This window comes from Parus major, chromosome 1 (genome assembly GCF_001522545.3).
Source record: "Parus major isolate Abel chromosome 1, Parus_major1.1, whole genome shotgun sequence".
In the NCBI taxonomy this organism is placed as follows: domain Eukaryota; kingdom Metazoa; phylum Chordata; class Aves; order Passeriformes; family Paridae; genus Parus; species Parus major.
In genome coordinates this window covers 67788531-67809611 of record NC_031768.1, presented here as the reverse complement: position 1 = coordinate 67809611, position 21081 = coordinate 67788531, and the positions used below count along the sequence as shown (strand labels likewise).

The following is a 21081-nucleotide window of genomic DNA, read 5'->3' as shown; positions in this document are numbered from 1 at the left end:
AGCCGCAGAGCCGTGCAGAGCCGTGCCGAGCCGTGCAGAGCCGTGCAGAGCCGTGCAGAGCCGTGTCCAGCCGCAGAGCCGTGCAGAGCCGTGCAGAGCCGTGCAGAGCCGTGCAGAGCTGTGCAGAGCCGTGTCCAGCCGCAGGGCCACACAGGACCGCGCAGATCTGTGCCCAGCCGTGCCCAGCCGCAGAGCCCGCGGGGCGGCCGGGAGGGCCCCAGTGCGGCAGAGCCGGGAGGGGATTTGGGAGCGCTGCGGGACAACAAGCGCGGCAGCAGCCAGCCGGGATACAGCTTAAAGGCACCATCCGAGCGGGAGCGCAGGACGGGGACTGCGGTGATCGGTGGCTGTGGATGCGGCACGAAGAAGAGAAGCCAGCGGCACCCCGGCTGAGAGCCCAGTCTCGGATTTCAGCGCCTTTGGGGCTGTCGCTGCGAAGTTTCCAGCCCCGTCCCGGCAGCCGCCCGCCCCGGCACTTCCCTGCGATGGCGCTGCTGGACGTGCCCTGCCGTGGGCAAGCCTTTGCCAGCCGGAGCAACCTTTTTCGGGAGAGGCCGGATCCAGCGGGCGAGCAGCGGTGCGGCGGCAGGGCGGGGAGCGGGCAGCGCTTGCCGGGGGGCGAACCCGCCGGGCTCCGCGGCACCGTCCCTTCCCCGCATCCCCCGCCATCCGCCGCCATCCCCCGGCATCCCCCGGAGCCCCGGGAGGCATCAGGTTGACAAGTCCCCTTGGCCGGTCTCGGCGCGGGGGGACGTGACATCCCTTTCTGACAGTGTCACCGGCCGGGGCTCGTCCTCCGGCTCCGGGCCAGGCCGGCGGCAGCCCGGCGGGTGTCGGTCCGGTGGGTGGCTGTCCTGCCAGCATGGGCAAATGCTGCTCCACGTGTTTTCCCCCCTGTCTGTGCGAGGACGAAACGGTACTTTTGCCTCTTTCTTTTATCCTTTAGGGAAAGGGAAGGACGGTAGCCGTGATAAAGCCTGTGCTGCTGCTTCTCGCTGGGGTCGGTGTCGGATGCGCTTCCCGGGTGGCGGAAAGGGGAGCGATGCTCGGCTTGTTTGCAGTGTGCTGATCTCCCCTTCACCAGGGACAGGTCTAAGTGTCGCTTTCTCATGCACTGCAGTGCCTTACATAAGTTTGTCCTGCAGTCTAAATTGAAGGGTTGGATGCTCGTGAAACAAGGAGGGACTGCTGGCATCTTCTGTAGCAACAGTCGGTTTGGTACTTTGTTCTGCTTTTCTTACATTTTTAATAGCCATGTGGAGTACAAGTTATAAGGGAAACTTGCACAGAGTTTTAAAGTTTGAAGAGATATTATTCAGCCTATAGCTGTCCTAAAGTTTTACATCTCCAACAGAGGAATGATCTTCCAGTCTAGGAGAAGTGAAACAAGACAAAACTACCTGTTTTCTTATGTTTCTGTGAATCAAAATTAAAACATTCCTAGGCACCAAAATGGGTCGTGTAAGAACTGTAAGTAAGTAAGTAAGTACACATCTACAGGCAGCAGGAAAATAGCATGTGCAAGAGTTGTTGTGGGACACTTTGAACACATAGCTTTTCCCATTATTATTCTAGAAATTTGCCTGGGTTTCATGTACAGAAGAGTGAGAGAATGAACATATACATTTAATTTGATTAATAGAAAATATCTTGGCAGAAACACATGTTTGTGCAGTGTATTCTATTAGAGTTTGGCTTTATGATATATTCAAACAGCTTTGTTATAAAACTGATTGTGTCTCCCATTTACCTAATAATAGTTCAAATATAGCTCAAGATATGCTACTAACCAGGTTCAGAAAAAATGTGTGGGTTAATGTAAAACTTGGCAAAGTGTAGTCACTGTGGAATATCTAAGTGCTTGTAAACTTTAACCTAAAGGGTGTTATGAGGAAGGATTACCTGACAATCAGCATGATTGAACAGCACTGTTAAAACACCTCTTTTTAAAGGAACACTGTAGGTAATTTTGAATATCAGCTGAAGTGGGATTCGGTTATTGCTTCTACAAGTTTCATCTGAAATATTTATTGGTACAAGAGAATTCCCAATGTATATGATTCTCTTTTCAATTATAATATAACACCTTGCCACAGGGAATCCTGAATACATCACAACAGTGACTAAGCACCATTTGCAGGTCAAGGATTATTTTTTTTTTAGTATTTTGAAAGCTCTGCATAGAAGACTGAAGAAACTGGAGGAGCAGTTTTCATAGCAAGTGCCACAGAGCATCTCAGCATCTGCTGAGATTTTAGGAGATACTGTAGAGAACTGAGAAGTGTTTTTACAGTGGAGACACTGTACATACATTTGGATCTTAGAATATAAACAAACAAGTTGGCAGGGTGGAGAGTTGTCAATTGGGAAGATAACTCCGGACTCCCAGGTTTGTTTCCTAGCTGATGCTGATTTTCTTTGTGGATCTGAGCAATTTTCTGGCATTCCTTGCCTTATCTGACCCATTTGTACTTACTATTACTTACCTATTGTTAAAAAGTACCTGGAGGTTTACTTAATTACGATTTCTAATTCATTTGTACCTTTCAGTTAGGTTGTAGCTCTCAGAGGAGAGAGATTCTAAGACAAACCCCAAATCTGCCTCCCCATCCCTCAGTTATTCCTGGTCCAAGGCAAAATCTTGACTTGTCTCTCTGATGATGTGTCCTTGAGGATATCTACCTGTCATCTGAAGCTCCATGCAACTAAAGCAGAGCCTTTCATAGAACCACAGAATTACAGAATAGTTTGGGTTGGAAGGGATCTTTAAAGACCATCTAGTCCGACACCACTGCAATGAGCAGGGACATCTTCAATGAGATCAGGTTGCCCAGTGCCCCATTCAGCCTCTGCCCACAATTCATCACTACCTCCTCTCTTAATCTGTTTGGACAAAGCCAACATCTTTCCCATCCTCAGGTTCGTATTATGACGTCTCCTACCAAGTTGTTTTCCTAGGTCCTTGCATGTGGTTATATCTAAATTCAGCTGATATTCTTCTGAGCTATACATCTAGGTTTGGCCACTGTTATTTAATTGTACAAATTCCTGTTCTCTTCCTACTCCTCTGCCTACCTGCCTTGTTTTCTGGAGCTCTTGCACCAGTGTAGGTCATGCCTCAGTCCATCCTCAAGATGTTTTGAGTTGAATGGAGAAGTCACATGTGCCATTTTCAGTGTCTGTTTCACTTGCTGAAATGCTGTCCAGTATCAAGCCTTTCACAGGAGAAATATTAGGAGGTCTGTATGCTATAGAGCTGGTGATAGGAAAGAGTTGTTACTGTGTCTTTTATTCAACAGAGCAGTAGGGCAAACACATCATTCTACCTCTTTTATTCTACTTTTCTTTCTGTCCGAGGAGATGGGTCATATTCCAGTCACAAGACTTAATGCTTATGTTGCAGAGTTTAGGAATGAGGAAGAAATTTTTTTCATCTCCATCATGAGTGTAATCTTATTTTATGAAAATTACTTCACTATCAGAGTAATTTCTTGGGATAGAGCCAACAGAAGATCTTTGTCATCATTTTTCTGAAAAGTAATGCAGTCCATCATTCATTAAAAGTACATGAAAAGTAAATGCAACATTTTAATTTGTGCTAAACACACTGTTTTGGTTTCACATTTTTGGGCATAAAAAAAAGAATTCCAGATCACATCAAAGAATTTTTTTTTCTTCCTTGCCATTTAACTGCTGCACTGGAAATTTGCACAATCCCTTTACAGCATCTCTGGTCTTTTCACCTACTGAAAACAGGTGTGTACAGATGATGAACCTTATTAAACCTAAGGTAGATTTGGCCCTTGGATGCTCAGCCTCAATGGCTCAGCTCCAAGTGGTGACCTAGAAGAGAATCCCTTCAAAGCTCCTTTGATATGCTGAGCCTTAGTGGACATAAAACTCTGTGGTAGGCAGCTGCCTACCCTGTCTTCTCTTTCAAATACTTTGTTGAGATAAATACTAATGAAGATGGATTAAACCAGTGGGACATCTTCTTGACTTGGTTTCTTATCCATTTGTTTTGGGGATGTTTTTCCTTGTGTGCTTGTGAATTTTTGAATTGCTGTGATGTTCTGACAGTGGATGTAAAGGAATCTCGGCACTGAATGAGATAGCTTTACATTCCAAAGTCAGAAGATCCAGATTTGCTCTACTGTAATCTTTGGTTTCCTTAGTGCTGGCATTCCCAGTTCCCTGGCTACACTGACAGGGGGGTGCTGGTTATATGCAGATGCCGATGATAACAAGGAGGGGCTTTTTTGTTTTGCATTGCTGTCGTGTTTACACTGTTGCTGGAGCACATGCAGTCCAAACCTATCATGTCACACTGACAAAGCAGGTTGCAGTTACAGAAAATGTCAGTGTTTTGTGAGCTCACTGCACATCCAGGAAACCATGAGGCTGATCTCAGCCAAAACTACACCTCACTTCTCTTCCACAAGTAGAAGATAAGCACTCGTGCTGTTGCTCTCTAGAAGAACTCTCTGAGTAAGAGAGACTTCTAGAAACCTTGTCACTGATGGCAGCCCTTGCACATCTGATCTCCCAGGAAACATAAGTGTGAGGTCCCAAAGAGCAGACAGGAAGCTCTGACCAAAATAAAACACAATGCAGGAAGTATTGGCAGAGCAGTAAAATGACAGTGAAGGCATCTGAGCTGTGCTGATCTGGCTGCCCCAGGTAGCCCCAGGGGCTGCTCTGCTCTGGAAACCACAGTCCCAGTGTGGTGAGAGGCAGACATCGCCCCTGCTGCCCTGGTGGGTTGGTGTCCATGCTGGAGCTGAAGTTATGAGATAGCATTTTTAAGCTGACAACATGGTAATTCCCCCCATTTTTGGAGAAGATCCCACCACCAAGTATCCTTAAGGATAGGAAAAACCTTATCTAAGATAAAACATCACATAAAATGTAAAACCTGTAATATTACTTTTGGGGGATCAAAAATTTAAACACTTTTTCTCAAAACAAAGTAGTTTTTTTACTTTCTTTTAATTTTCTTCATGTAAAGAGAAGAGTAACTCTCACTGAGTTCTGCTTATCTATAGGTGCTGGTAATGATTTGTGCACAGCTCTCTTGCTTTGAGTGGCTTTTGTTTCAAAGAATGAGAGCTGGTAATTTGAGTGGGTGCTTCCCATGTGCAAGTCCTGCATCCAGTATATCCCTGTGCCTTCAAGGGCACCAGGCCTGGCAGTCTGTCAAGAGCACTTCTTAAATTGACTCCAGTGAGTTAAACAGTATGGGCAGATGCAATGGTATTCTCCAAAAGGGGAAATCTTACTCCTGTAAGGCTGCTGGTTTGGGAAATCTGTGTGAAGCGATCTGGTGTTTTAATAGATCAGGCTCTATTTACCTGGAGTTTTTGGGTTTTTTCCCCCATAACTTTTTGACTAATTAGGAAAAAGAAATCCATAAGAAGCCACATAATTTTATTCTGAGCCTAATGCAGGTTGGTCAGGACTGGATAGTCTGCAGTCCTGGCACGCAGCCCCCTGTGCATTACTCAGCAGGGTATGGAGGCAGGAGGAGTCACTGGAGGAGCCAGGCCTTGCACTCCTGGCTTCTTCCCATCACTGAATAAGAAAGATGCCCACATCATTTGGGTCTCCTCAAGCCTTCAAGGCTCTCAAATCAGTTCAGTTTATCACTCCATTTACAGCAAATTTTCTGGGAAGTGTGTCCTTTGGATCTGGTGGAAATCATCCCAAAAGGGCAGTATGTAAAGGATTAATTCAAATTCCAGATTCTATTATTCTGGTATTACCAGAAATAAAGTTGTGTCACTTGTCTTAACAGAGTTAAAAGGTAAGTGCAGGAAAACTACACAGAAACATTAAGTTCTGAAATGTTTTGGTTTTTTTCCACTTCCATTTTTGTAATATAGAACTGACTTGCTCTCTTATCTACTATGTATCCTGCAGCCAAACTAATCCTGTCTGTGCCCTAGATTTTTATTAGCCTTGCTTGCTTAATATGGAAAGATTTAGTTTTTAGGACTCTTTTTAATTCAATTTACTACTGTACTGCTTTTTCTCTTGAATATGATTTCTCTGTAGTGTCCTTTAAGGATTCTTGACCTTTTCTAGCCCGTAACATATTTATAGTAACCTGATCTAGTTTTATTAATCATTAGTGATCTTCCCAGCAGGGTACATTCCTTTGTCTTCTTTCTAATATGATTCATGATGCATCCCAATTTAAAGTGCCCATATGATTGAACCACTATGCTGGGATTTATTGTACTAAATCAGACTCCAGTGGATGGAGACAAGAATTTTGTTTGTCAGTTTGCACAGCACTAGTCAGATATCTGCTGTCAAAGTCCTTGCATTTTGGTAATAACACCTTAACATTGCTCATGTAAATATGTTTTCATTTTCCTTTAGCCAATTCAGCTGTTTTACTCCTTAAATATTCAGATTTCTTTTGAGACTAGTCAAGGCAAGGAGCCCTAATAAATAGAATCACAGAAACAGATGTGGAGATAGACATGAACATCAGGGTATTAGTGGCGTTTGTATGGGAATGTTCACTGGGCAGAGAATGGTGTGAGTACAGCAATCTCCTCTCTAAGTTTGACTCTGTGAACGTATTAGTAAGATTGGAGATGGTTAAATGCAGACTTAAATACATGAAAAAAAAAAAAATTAACAGTTTTAATAAATCCATCTTGTACATGCAGTCCATCCATAAATGGTATGCAGGCTGACCACAAAAGTATTAAAAAATACAGATGTCTTTTTAGATACATAGGAGTAAACAGAGTATTCTGCACTGTTGTGTGCATGTGAGTTTGTGTACATGTACTCCTAGACATACAAGGTATTTGTAGGCAATGAATTGTGGCTCCTAAGCTTGATTTAAAAACTGAATGAGTTCATTATAATCCCACTCCCCTCACCTAAAAGAGAAAAAAAAAAAAAATAAAATAAAAAGTAGCATGAGGAATCAATCTAATCTGCTTTACTAAATGAACACGTGAAAGTTCTTATCTGGGATAAACCTGGCTACTATACATATTTCTCTCTCTTTTTCCTTAAACAGAATGAAAATGCCCTTGTGAAAATAAAGGAGTTAGGAGTCGAGCTTGCAAAGATCAGGGAGGAAGTTGGTAAGTAGTACAAGAAAAGTAACAACAAAGTGATTTTCTCACTTTGCATGAAAGCAGATGATGATTCCCTGTGACCTGACCCTGGGGGAATTCCATACATGTGATGAAGTGTTTTCTGAAGCCCAGTGGCAAAGGGTTTTGTGACTTTGCAGGGAGCCTTGATTTCACCTCTTTGCTGTGCAGATGGGTTCATTACCACACACACTGCAGCCAGTTGTGCATCATCTTTGCTAAACAAATTGTTCTCCATAAATCCATAGCGTCTGTCCTCAAGCACCAGCACTGCCTGGGAGAAAGTACAGCGTGATGAGAAGTGAGAGCCTGGGACCACTGCAGTGCACAGTGCCTGGGAATGCATCACTGAACTTGGGAACATTGCTGTGTTTTGCAGTTCAGCTACAAACCAAAGGACACCAAGCTCGGAATTTGCTTGTTATTCTCTCTAATGTCTCTTCCTTGTTGAAAGATAGAAAGAGCAATGCATCCCATTTGGTTTGTGTATTCTCTGTATGTCTGCATGCTCCTTTACCTTCTTAGTTTCTGACCTAGACAGGAGAGAGAGTGTAAAGATACTGCCACTCCTGAGAGTGATGGGCTTTTGCTCTGTCTTCAGGCTCAGTTCTTCTGGGCTTAAATATCTCCAGAATGAGCGTGATGTTGGGTCATCTACCCCAGGGCAAATGGAGAGCAGGACCACTGTGTCAGGGGACTCCTAGAGTACCAAAAGGTGTTGGAACCACTGATGACTGGAGCTGTGAATAGGGGGAACTCTCAGCTTTCCCTGTGTGTGGGAGCCCAGCTCCTGGGTCACCCATTAAGCAGACTGTGTCATGTGGCCAGAGCATGGCATGGCCAGCAAAGGGAGGCTCCGGCCAAACCCTTGTGGGATGGGCAGAACTGCAGATCCTCCCTCTGCTTTGCCTTCGTCTTGCCCATGACAGCCCACTTCAGAAAAGCTGAGCACAGCCCTTTTCAGATGCCTGGCCTCTTTCTGTTCCCTGCTTTGCCCGCCTGAAATTCTTTGGCTGATTGTCATTTCATAGAGAGCTTTATTGTCCCCATGGTCAGTGTATACTGCAGCAATAGTAAAATAGGTTTCCAGTTATTTCCTGATGCCAGCCTTCCTCCATCCTCTGCATCTCTACAGCTCTTACAGAAGAGTTGTTGCTACTGGTGCTTTCTTCAGGCAGGGCACATCTGAAGTTCTTGGTTCAATAGCCACTACTCATCTGAAAGCCCTACCTCAATCTAGCAGGTTGGGTTTGCACATTTTCATGAGTGCTTTTTTATGTGGAGGTGACATGGGAAGGAAAGAGAGGTTTGGTGCCTGAGATAAGGAGCTCTGCTTCCATTTACACCGTGTTTGTACAGCTGGAGTGAATACAAATCCCTGGTGGTTTTGCTGGAGAAGAGACCTTTGCCAAGGGTGTAACTGCATGTCTGTTTGGGGGTCACAGAGCAGCACACTCAGTAACGGGATCGCTGCTCTGCCTGCCCTTGCCATCACCCTTGCACATGCAGCACAGACACCTCCTCTGCATAAAGCTAAGTCTTGGTGGCATTTGTAGGGGCAGTAAGAACCACAGACACCCCAGAAAAGCAGCCTGAGCAGTACTGCTATAGAAGGGAGATAAGCTGTAGATACGTATGGGCTTTCTTCCTCAGAAAGGGAGAAGATGGTGTGAGAAAGTCCTTTCCTCAGTGGTCCTGTGGGCATGTGTAATGGAGAGGAGTCATTACAGGCCACCTCCTGCTCCCATCACTCTGGAAGACATGGAGATGCTGACCAGAGGCTGTTTGTGAGTGACACAGATGGCTGGTCACCTGCTTGGTGAAGGTAATCCCCTCTGTGCAACCCTGACATGCAACATGGCCAGCTAGAAGCACTCCCAGTAGGGATGAACAAAAAGATGAACATGTGCAGTTGTTGCACTTCAGCAGACTGTGAAATAATTCATCAGCAATAAAAATCTTAATGTATATCTCTACATATTGAAGTTAAGTGACTAAGTTTTTTAGTAAAAGTAAAAAATTGCTGCGCAGTCTGCTTTCCTCTGGTATAAAATTATAAATCTTATTTTTGTGAAATAAAAAAACTGTGTACTGTGAAATAGTAAAACTGTGGACAATGTGAAATAAATGCCATGTACATGAGAGGATTTCTCATCAGTGCAGTTCTTTGCAGTGTCTAAAGGAGTTCAAGATGAGTTAATTACTGGAGACATGAGGGTGCTACTGGAGACATGCAGCCCTCCTGTGCTATAGGAGGATTGTTTTGGTCTCACTATCAGATTAATTAGTGTGTGGTACAGCATTGTATGTGATTTATGCAACTAAAGAATGAAACAGTCCTTTATGTGGCAACAGCAATCTTGGGTCATTCTATGAAGAAATTCAGGGAAAATCAGAGTGTGTTATTTTGACTACAACCAAGCTGTAGTTCTGATTTGCCTCCGTCACTTTAAAAAGTAGTTTTTCATTAATTTTAAAATAACCAGTTAAGCAGCATGGGAGTTGGTCAGAAATTCCTTATATTTCATGTGTAAATTCACCATGTCAGACTCACTGATATAAATGCCCGAATGAATCAGTAAAACAAGGCTGGACTAGCCAGTTTTGATACAGGCAGTGGAGCCAACACTTAGTTGTTCAGGCAATAGCTGTAATTCAGAGTTTGGGTGCTGAATGTGCTTGGTTTTTGCAGCATGCAGTCTTTAACTTCAACAGAAACTACAGGCTTCTGCTATGCAAAGCAATGAAACTGCAACAGAGAACCCACTCTTCAGAAAAGTAAGAATATATGTTTAAGGAAAATTCTTGTGGTAAATAAAACCCCTGCTGAAGCAATAGCAGAGGTGGACCACATGTAAAAATAGCTTAAGGAGACCTGCATCCTTCTGGAGCCAGGCAAAATATTGAGGTTCAGACAACAGTGTCCACTTTTACCCCCAGCACTCCTGTGCAAGTATCACACTGCATCTGAAACCAGTATGAGTGAAATAGAAAAGTGATTCTCCCTTCCCAGTCCTGGGGAGGAATCTTGGCCTCTATAAACACTGAGGGACTTGTTATTTAAAGCAACAAGGTTTGCTCATGTATTTTGCTAGAAATAGCAAGGCTAGGAAAACATGACAAGCAACCATTCTACATTCAAGACACCAATCTTTATAAATTATAAATATAAGCACTTTTCAGCTGCAACCCTGAGTCTCTTGCAATAAAGAGGTTTTGAATGCCAGCTGTTTCCCTTCAAACTAGTGGAAATTAAATGTCAAAATTACCTGCTCCTTTACTGTCAGACCAGTGATGTGAAGTGTGTTGAGAGGAGGTATGGAGATGCATAAAAACCAAGATGAAGAAAAAGCAGTGAGATGTCAAGTTTAAAATTTGTATTATCTGTGTTCTCAAAGAGTTTTGAAGCTTTTGTGCCATCTCCTCCTGGGTATGCCTCCCAGTCAGAGGACACTGAACCCGAGTGTGGTGGCTGTGACTTGTCTGTGATTTTGGGGACAAGGGTCAGGAAGAAGAGCCCACTGGCATCTGACATTTCTCATAAGGAAGGAGGAAGGAAGGAAAAGAAGGAAACAAGTCCCTCTGTAAGGCCACAAGACACCAGCCCCCAGTTCCCACAGAAGAATCCAGAATACACTCCTGAATGCAAAGTGCCAGGGCTAGGGAGGCTGCCCTGTGGCTCCTACTGTGTTTGGTGGGGGAAGGAAGGTCAGTCCAGTAGTGACATCCACCTTTCCCTCACCTTCCCAGCCCAGCCTGAAGTGGGTTTTTCTCATCTGTTGTGCACGTAGTGCTGTAGCTGGTCTCATTTAACCCATCACACTGTCATCCCAGGAAATGCCACGTTGTGTCAGAGTCATTTCCAGCCTGTAGGCAGCAATGAAGATACCTACAGAGAAGGAAAATGAAAACTCTTCTTTTTCAGGTGTAACTCTTCACAACAGACCAGTAATAGTTATGCTCTGTTTATCTTGTTCCATGTCAGTAATACATTCGTGTAACTTTTCCGAGTCATTCTTCCTTTTTTCCTACAAGAGTAGCTCACTTTAACAGTATCCTTCTCTTGATGCCTGAAAGCTAAATTCACAGTTTTCCAGCAGCATTAGCAGGCGGTCTGTTCAGGCATCTGTTCTGGGGTCCCTGCTGGAGATGACACAGCTGTTTCACCAGGACCACAGGCTGAAGGCACAGCTGGCTCCAGCAGGGAAGGCTCTTCCCACATGGTTCCTGCTCCCCAGGCAGGAGAGCTGCAGATCCTTGGGCTCCATGGGTGCTGCCTTCTGCTGTGTCTGTCCCAGGAGAGCCAGGCCCAAAGGTCCATCTCCCTACTAAGAAGAGATTCCATTTTTCCTCAACACTTCAGTCCTCAGCCTCATCTGTCTTAGTCTGAGAAATATGGTAGGGATCATTCCTTCTCATTAGAGGTGTTTAATATTCTATATAGGGTAAATTGCCTCATTTTCTGCCTCCAGTGGCCTTGTTAGGTGTATGGGGATCATACCATGCAAGCTCACTTTCGCTGCTTCCCTCTTCCCTCCATTTTGCACCTGCATCAGGGTCTGATTTGTGAACAGTCTCGTATTTCAGATTACAGGATGTGTTTCAGATGGACTTTCTTTTGGTTAGAGCACATTGTTTCATTGCCCAGCCCTCCCTGTGTGCTGAGTGATCTCATTAGAGACGCTGGAGAGAGATGGGGCTCATTACATCTCCTATTTAAAGCTTGAGTAAGTTTGAATTCTACTGAAGGCAGAGCTGCAAGCATAACCCCTCCAGCTCTGGGACCACTTGACATGCCAAAGATAATAAAAAATCAAAAAGCAAGAGAGAGGTTTAGAGCTATAATCCAGACTTCCAGGAGAAAAGACATTACAGCTAATGTACCATTCCATTCTGGATTGAAGACAAGTGGGAAAGCTTTCTATGTGGTGCCACTGAGGTGCTAAACTCACTGGTTCACTCTTTCCGTAAGGAGCAGAGAGCTTGACAGGAACAGAGTCCCTCACAGTGCCTCAGAAAGTATCAGGATCAGAACAGGAGCCCAGTGGTGTTTATCTGTCTGGACATATTGACCAAGTCTGGATATTGATGTCCAGTAAGTGTGGAAGCAGAGCTCTGAATGGGGTGAAAAATAGCTATGTGGGGAAGGGATTGGTTAGCTTGGGTGTCCAAACTACCTTGACATGGGTGCACCTAACATAAACTGTGGGGATAGCACTGGTAACTTGGACAAATTGTTGCTATCCTGGGAAAAATAAGCACAGTCTGACACCCTAGTAGAAAGAGGCAGGAAGATACAGATATTGAACAAATATGTTGTCATCGGATAAGTATGGGTTTGAAGCATTCAGCAGGGAGCCAGCTGCTCCCAATCCTCTGACTTACAGTGCCATACAGGTCTATGCATGGCACGTGCATTTTGAAAGGCAAGGGAAGAATAAGTATGCAGTCAGATTGTTCAAAAACCTGATCATCTTCCTAAACCAGCAAGAAGATCTAGCAGTGCCATTAGAAACTCATTTCTCCTCTCTAGTATTCTGAATGTTATGGTCATGATGATTTTAACCACTTCTTACCTGTTAGATCTTTACAAGTGAGCAAACTTGCTCTGTAAATGTATTCTTGTGGATCTTCACTAGCTTGCATCAAGTCTTCAATATCTGGATTTTTTGCAACTGTTCTTTAGCAAAGAAAAAGGCTGAGGACACAGTGTTTGTGACACTGCTTTCCTGGGACCTGGGGGACAATAAAGGAATCAGATGGGGAAATGGACTGATTTTCCTTGACTAGGAAAAGAGTGGTGTGAATTTTGAGACAGTCACTGAGTTAGTTCACTAGAGTAAAAATTTCACACTTTTCTGATGGCCCTCAGTATCAGCCTTTCATTGTACTCTCTGATGCCTGAAGCACACAAGATAGTGGTTTGAATACAAAAATATTTTAAGCAAGTGTTCATTAATGGATTTGAATGATCCTTGCTGGAGCTGGAGACAGGTTTATGGGATGAGCAGCTTTGAACAGCTCAAAAACAGGATGTATGGGATACAAATCCTTCTAGTCAAGTGGTCAATCATATCCCTTGTATGAGTGGGAGAGAAGCACCAAGCTCATTGCTCTACAAACAGGTCCAATGCCACTGCTCTGTGCTGGGCAGTGTGAGGACTGGGTGGTCTTGTCTCCACAGAGCTCAACACGGCGAGATGGAAGAAGCTGCTGAGCGAGAAGGAGGAGCTGGAGAGGCGATTTGAGGAGGAGGGGAAGCAGCTCCGCAGGCAGCAGCAGGAGGAGATGCAGGCATTGGAGCAGCGGCTGCAGGAGGAGTACAAGGGCAAGAAGGAGAGCCTGCAGGAGCAGCACAGGCTGCAGCTGGAACAAGCCAAGTTGCAGCACCAGGATCAGGTCAGCCTCCACCTGTTGCCTTTGAAGAGTAGCCCATGCTAGTACTGATTGGGTTCAGGTAATGAAATGTATTGAACACTCCAACGTGAGGACACTGGTAATGAGTGAAAAAATATAATCCTGAATAACTTTACTGCTCCTTCTCCCTATTAGTTCTACTGGTTTTTCCTACACACTAGTCTGTTACATTGCCATGTCTTGCCTTCACATGCTTGCTGATGTTTTACAATAAAACCACTAAGATTAGCTCTGCTGTCCACACATACTTGCCCCTCAACCCACCTATACTAGTCAATTTATGACTAAAACCAAGGGTTATAAGAACCTGTTCCACACAGGTAAGGCCAGCAGGGCCAGCCCATTGCTATTTGCTAGTTAAAGGGCAGTGAAGTGATAGCACCCATGGAACACATGCAGCCTAAACAAGCACGCAAAACACTCTGGGTCGCCTGATTGATGCCCCACCACTCAGTCTGATCTCTTGGATTGTGCATCCCAAGTGCTTCTCCTTGCTTTGCTTTCTGTGAGTAGACAGGAGTATCCTCACAAGCAGCTCCTTTTGTCTGGTTTTGTCAGAACAAACACTGTAACTCAATGCAACTGGGCTGTTTTGTCCTGGACAAAATACCTATTTTTGTTAATGAACTGATTCCTAAAGGTGTATTAGAAGGTGCTATCAAAAAGATTTTCATGTTCTAAATCAGATTGTTCAAAATATTTCTCTGTAAATGGTTAGAACCTACGCTGAGCCATGTCATCTTGTTCTCATTTCAGTTTATGCAAGCTGGTTTTCTTGCAATGCCCTTCAAAATTTCTGCTTTTCTTTCTGACATGAAAGAGGGGTCGTGTTCCCAAAAGCCTTGACATTTTTTTTTCCTTGCACTGAGTCAGTGTGTCAGTCTGCCTGGTAGAAGATGCTGGCTCTAGCTGCAAAGGCTCACCTCTCCTGGATCACCCAACATCAGCATTTGTGAAGGAATTTGTTAATTTTTTGCTGAAATAGCTTATAGTTTAGCTCTGCTACTCTTTGAAGTGCTTCTGCAAGCTCTCAGAACCACAAGAACAGATGTTGGTTCTTCTTCTCTCAAGCTGATCAGTGCAATAAAGGGTGATACAGGTCATTGTAGAACTTCACTAGAAGTATGCTTGTTTTTCTCGTGTTTTCATCTGTTGTGACCCTATTCATCATCACAGAGGAGCAAGGGAAACACATCTTTCCCTCTGTGAGGCAAATAGTTCTTGTTTTGTTCCAAAGCTCTGTGTTTGCTGATTACTGAAAATAACACAAGCATTCCTCTCCATTGCTTTGAAAGTGCAGCTGTGACCCTAGCATCTCAGAGTTTTAGCCCACATTTTCAATTCACAGTTAGTTAGCATGATGAGTTTTAGCAGGTTTTCCCTTTGAATTCCTACTCTGCTGTCTACCCATGCTGTGTTGGGTGCTCTTGGATCAGTGGAGGCCGACAGGCCATGCTGGAAAGATGCTCACCAACAATGTTTCTGGGCTGAGGAAATGGAGCTCTTACATTGTACATGAGAAAAGCCTTGTCCTTGAGATACCCATCTGCATGAGGGGGACTTGAATTTGCATTCCTGAAGGCAATAACAATAGCAAAATCCTTCTGACCTGGATCTGCATCTATTTCTCTATCTGTAAATCTAATTTGGAAGATACCCATCCCACTTTCGTGGTTTCCAGTCATAGCTTAACCTTCCATGCTGCATTGCTCCAGTCATCACTTAGTTCACTACCAGCAGTTATTTGTTTGGAGACACAGTTTCTGTGTCAGCTTTTAGAGGCTCAGCTGTCTCTGAGGAGGTAGCAGAGCATGAGAGCCAAACTCCTCACAAAATGATCTTGTGTGCCAGTGCATTCTCACTTCTCCTTGCAGCTAAAGGAGAATTGCAAAGTAAAGGCTTTGATCTGTCTTGCCAGTGTTTCTCACTTGAGGTGCTCAGCTCAAGCTGTTTTGTCCAGCAGCTTACTGAACTCCTCCCACTGGAGCTCCTCTTGATTTTACTTTATTAAGCCTTAAAAATCCCACCTGAGGTACTTTCCACAGCCAGAAATAAACATGACTTGTGTTAAGTGAGGTGATCAAGCCTGCAGAGTAAGTTATTAGCATCCAAGAGAGCTGCTTCCCAGTGCCAAGTTGACTATCTGCCATGAAAAACTGCAGACAGGACGTCACACTGGAAGATTAAAGAGAGTCATTTGTGTTGTGGATATGAAACACACAGAAGGCAGAAAAATCCCTGTAGATAATTTGGGACGTATTTAATTGGCTTTACAGATAAATAACTTGCCAAGGATGGTGGCAGTGAGAGGAGACCCCTTCACCTTTCTGGGGGTGTTGGCATTGAGGATAATCATCCCCATGGGGTGCTGTTCAGTTGAGAAGCAATTAGAGTACAACTCGAGGCTTCAGCAAGGGTGAGGAAAAGAACATGGCCATGCTCATGAGGCTTCAGCTTACAGATTTCATATACAGAGGACACTGTGCTCTGGGAAAAACCAGGTGATAGCCCTTACCCCATTAGTAGCCCTTTGAGTCATCTGCCCCCCACCTTTCTCAGCTCTGTCATGCACTACATCAGAAGGCTGAGTACCCATTATTTTGCAAACAGTTCTTCACTGCTGAGTTATGGCCCACATTATTATGAAAATGAGTTTGGATAATTTTAAATTCCATGTTAAATGCCCCACTTTCATTCTAAGAGCATGTTTTCTCCAATATGGTTGGAAATTTGGCTTTTGGTGGGTTGCTTAATACATATGTTTGACAACTAAAAGCAATGAAATAACATTTATTCCAGTCAAGGCAAACTCAGCTGTAGTAAACTTCTACCATTATTTACATAACTGTGAGCAAATAAAGCTGTTTAGTGTCAAGTCACTTAGCCAGGAACAGAACAGCTGTTTCACTATAAATGTGAAATAGTTTGATCCTCTGCCTTGCCAGATATCACAGATAATATGGTGTTAAATGTAGAGAATAAAATCACTGTGGTTACAAACCCCAGAAAAGCAAACTGATGCATTACATTCAGAAAGTGCTCTTAATAATGATCAGGATTTCTTATTGCAGTTCCTTGAATGATTCATATAAAAAGGCCGTCATTAGGGATCTCGCTTTGCCTTTAGCCAAGTCCAGTAACAAGCAATGTACTGAAGGAGTCCCAAATCCATAGGGTGCCCACAACCCTCTTCCAGCTGCACTCCTCGCTCCCATGATGGCCATGGGCTGTGTGGTCATTATTATAACTTAGATTAATGGACTGTCAAGACTTCTGAACATTTAATGAGCACATCTCCATCTAAGGGCTTTTTGGCCTTTTGCTTTCTTATGTACCTCTTCATCACCATTAAATTGAAAGAACAAGAACACCATCAGCAGTGACTACACGCTACCACTCAAGGTATCCATGTGACAAAACTGGCTCAGGTGCTGGGAGTGTCACATTCAGTAGATCCCTTTGCTGTTTCTCACTCACTGGAGTTCTCCAGCAGTGGCTTGTCAGTGTGCCACAGCCTGTCTAACCATGTGTCCATGTTGTTGGAACAGGTGGAAGATCTCACAGCTGTGCATGAAGCTGCAATGTCACAGCTGGAAAACAACCACATAGTGGCCATTACAGTACTGCAGGATGAGAATGACTGCAAGATTCAAGGTAAGCCAAAGACAACCCAACAGCTACACAGCTGTTCCAGAGCAGGAGATTAATACTGTAGTGACACTGTGCTTCTTCCTCCAGAGCAGATTCCACAGAAAATGTGTGTTGGTCTAGTGCTTTCACGTGGGATGGACCACCAGGTTCATGCTAGGGCAGAGGGAGAGATGTCTTCAGTCTACAGCATCTAACTTTGACCTGAGATTATCTGAAGGGGGGGGGGGTCTCTGGGTCAAAGATAAGGCTTTCTCTGTGTGTTGCTGAAAATAGAATCCAAATTCCACATCACTTCGCACACATGCTTTTTCAAGAGCCTAATCCTCAGATGCTCAGGAGGATAGATATATCTCAGGATAGCTCTGAATTTAGGTGCTTAAATACTCACAGTGCTTCTAAAAACAAGACTCATTATTTCCAGTAGTAAATGTCTGGCCATGCTGAGCAGACCAAAGCCTCTCACTGGTACAAATATGCATCTCAGCACTGCTACCTTTATTTTGTTGTTACTGTTTGGCCACAGGATTGATGCTGCAGACAGAGCTCTTCCCTCTCTGCCAGTTCAGTGTCTAAACATATGCCTTTTTGCATGTTTTAGCTGATATTAAACAGTAATCTGTACAATCTCCCTATTTTTTTCTAGATTTTAAATATCTCTAGTAGGTTTTCCCATGTTTCCCAGACCAAGTCATATTGCTTAGCTCTGCATTGTGTCAATTAGAGACACGGTCCAGAGCATAATGTGAACTGAGAACAGTCTATTCCCCTCCCTTGTGGGCAGAGAATGTATCTAGCACAGCATTTGTAAATTAACATATGCGATTTTGAAAATAAGTAAGTAAAAAACGGATTCTTGCTTGAGAACATTCTCATATCTCCGGTTTTTTTAGTACTTTCTGATGATAAAATTCGGTTGCGGTTCATCAAGGGTCTGGTGGGTAAAGTTTGGTCTCCCTGCTCCTGGTGCGGGTCTGAGATGCCCTCCTGTGCCTGGAACAGGCGCTGCAGCCGCTGCGGGCCAGCGAGCCCGGCCCTGGAGCGATGCTCCAGCTGCTCCTCGCTGCCGTGCCCGAGGCTGCTGAGCAGGGATTAGGGGGCAGAAACCGTGGCCTTGGGGGCGAAAACACAAAAAATACAGTGCCCACATATTAAAAAGCTGCTACTACTGCACTGAGTGATAATTTTATGCCATTGCTTTAGAGATTGAACTTTCTTTCACTTTGTTTATTGAAATTTTGGTTATTAGTATGCCCAGGGTGTTATTTTAGCAGAAAAAACTTTAATCAAACTTTTTGTCTTCCCTGTCTCACTACTGGAATAAACCTCTTAGCTCATCTACCACAGCCTGGGGAGAAGTACTGTTGTTTGCATTTTTGTATCTCAGGCGGTGGCCCTCCTCTCTATCCCCCCAAAGAAATTGCAGCCCAGGCTTTTAAATGTATCCAATTTTAAATCCTTTGATCTAGGGATAGTCACTCTGAACTGTCAAATGTCCCATTGTCAGACTAACCCTCTTCAGATCAGAGTGCCTGGGAACTGAGAATTCTGAGCAGTTCTGGAAAATCAGAATCTGGTCACATAGAAACAGAGGTATCCGCAAACAGTGGAAGATCAGGAAATTCTGATTTTCAGAATAATTTACCTAAGGTCACAGAGCATATTGCTACCAGTTTCCTGTTCCATATCCATGTCCTAAACCTGCATCCCAAATTGCTCTTGGCTCACAATATGTGTGCTCTCAGACTCTGGTTTGCTGAACTTCACTTAGTAACGTCATGTCTGTGTCACTTCTCCAGAACTGAATACTGCTCACAAACTGGAAAAGGCACAACTAGAAGAGAGTTTTGAAAAGCTGCGTCTGTCACTCCAGGTTAGCAGTTTCTTTATTTCCCACCCAGTAATGGTGCTGGGGGCAGCCCTGGACACAGCACACCATGCTGCTGCCTCTTACGTGCTCTGGTACCTCTTGTGCTCTGCCTGTCCAAACTGGGATAGAGCAGCAAACCCTCAGGATTTTTCCTCCTCCTTGGCTCGTTCACAAAAGAGAGAAAACTTAAAGGTACTTAAAAGCATCTGGATAAAGAAAGAAATGTCTTTGACCCTGCTGTTCTTCCCTGCTTGATGGGGAGGACTCTGGCACCTGCAGTGGCTGTGAGCATCACCTGCTCTGCATGGTATCCCCCAGCTGGCACCCCCAGGGCTCAGAAGGGGGAGCCCTGTGCAGCCAGGCTGTGGATGGCCAGGGTCAGCCCTGCACATCGCAGTTCCCACATCCCACTGCTTAACACCAAGGTCAAAGTCTCTAATCCTTCTAAAAACTCCATGCTGTTCTCGCTCCCTAGATGAAGAAATCACAAGGTGTGGAGGGCAGAACTGCACCCCTGTGACACAAACTACGTTTGGAAATGTGTGAACAAGTAAAGATGACACAGCAAATAATGCAAGCTCTGCTTGATTTCACAGGCAGAGATGAATTAAAATTTTTAAATGCCCTGACTAGCATATACTGTTGCACTGCTGCGACAGCTCAAGGCATGTCAGCAGTTTTGCAATAAGGACTGATGTAATGTTCCAGACAAGAAATCACAACTGTGAAAGATAAAAATACCATTTTCACAGCAACTGTGGATTTTACAGGTGTTGTATAGACAGAAATGCCTTTGATGGTAACAGAAATACGATTGCTTAAAATAACATGGTTTTTCCCATGGTTTTTCTCATCTCTGAGATGAAATGATGATCATTTAAATCCCACACCACTAACTCATCACTGCTTGTAACCATGTTAGAAGCTTAGAAAGGGGGAGGAAACAGCTATCTCTGGCCTCATTTGGACTTTAAGGACCACACAAATAAATGTAATATAAATGTGATATAAATGATGTAAAAAAGCTCTTCCAAGGAAGGACATGTCTGTTCTCATCCAGCACAAAGTGATGGGGTGATATTTAGCATCAGCCACAGGTGTTACAGGGATTTTGTGATTCCCTGGGGCTTGTCAAATACCCCGTTCTATGTTCAAGTGGCCTTACACAAAAATATATCACCTTACAGGGGTGCCTAAGCCTTATTTAGCTTCCCTGGTAGTTTGGCAGTGCAGACTGACCAGTATGAATGTAAGTGGGCTGACAACACAGTTGATGTGTTAATTGGTGTGTTTCCCCCCCAGGACCAGATAGACACCCTCACCTTCCAGAATCAATCTCTTAAAGCCAAAGCAGACCGGTTTGAAGAGGCTCTGAAGAAAAACACTGAGGAACAACTGAAGGTAGATGACCATTCTAACTATACAGGCATCAAGATACATATCTTAGTATTACACATTACCCAATTCAATGGAGAGCATCTCTCCCAGCTGAGACCCCGAATGTTGAGCTCTGAGGAAGAGTAACGAATCTTAGCCAAAGGGGTGTCAAGGAGACAATATCAGGGGTCAAATGGGCTCCAGAGGACCAGGTCCATGTAGTTTTCATACCACTGATTCTCCTAAACCACAGGGTTACATTAAGGAGTCTCTCTCTTGTGGCTGAAGATGTATGTGTGGCTGACATATCCAAATCCTGATGTATTTCCTAGATTGTGCAAGCTCCGTATCTACACTTAGAAAAAGATTTGAAGAGCTTAAAGCACGTTCTGGAAATGAAGAACCTCCAGATTCACCAACAGGAGAAGATGATTATGGAGCTAGAAAAACAGGTGAGTTGTCATTTTTCCTACAGAGGAGACATCGCAGAGGTAATAAAGACAGATGAACTTAAAAGAGACAAGTACACACAAGGTTGGGGAAAGACAGAGTCAAAGAAGTTCACATCCTTCGATCTGGATTGCTCCTTCATACAGCACCTGCTCATAATGTTAGGTTAGACAGCAAGGTGAGTGATGGAGGCAGAAT

The 21081-nt window shown here is 44.1% G+C and overlaps 1 protein-coding gene across 3 annotated transcripts in view; it reads left to right on the top strand.

Moving 5' to 3' along the window:
- Positions 1–21081, top strand: part of MTUS2 (microtubule associated scaffold protein 2) — a 256121-nt gene that overhangs the window by 227875 nt on the left and 7165 nt on the right. For all 3 annotated transcript variants that reach the window (XM_015627010.3, XM_015627033.3, XM_015627016.3), the window contains 6 exons: positions 7043–7109; positions 13306–13520; positions 17087–17192; positions 18986–19059; positions 20359–20457; positions 20766–20885. In XM_015627010.3, the coding sequence (XP_015482496.1) occupies positions 7043–7109; positions 13306–13520; positions 17087–17192; positions 18986–19059; positions 20359–20457; positions 20766–20885 (681 nt within the window). The remainder of the gene's footprint in view (positions 1–7042; positions 7110–13305; positions 13521–17086; positions 17193–18985; positions 19060–20358; positions 20458–20765; positions 20886–21081) is intronic.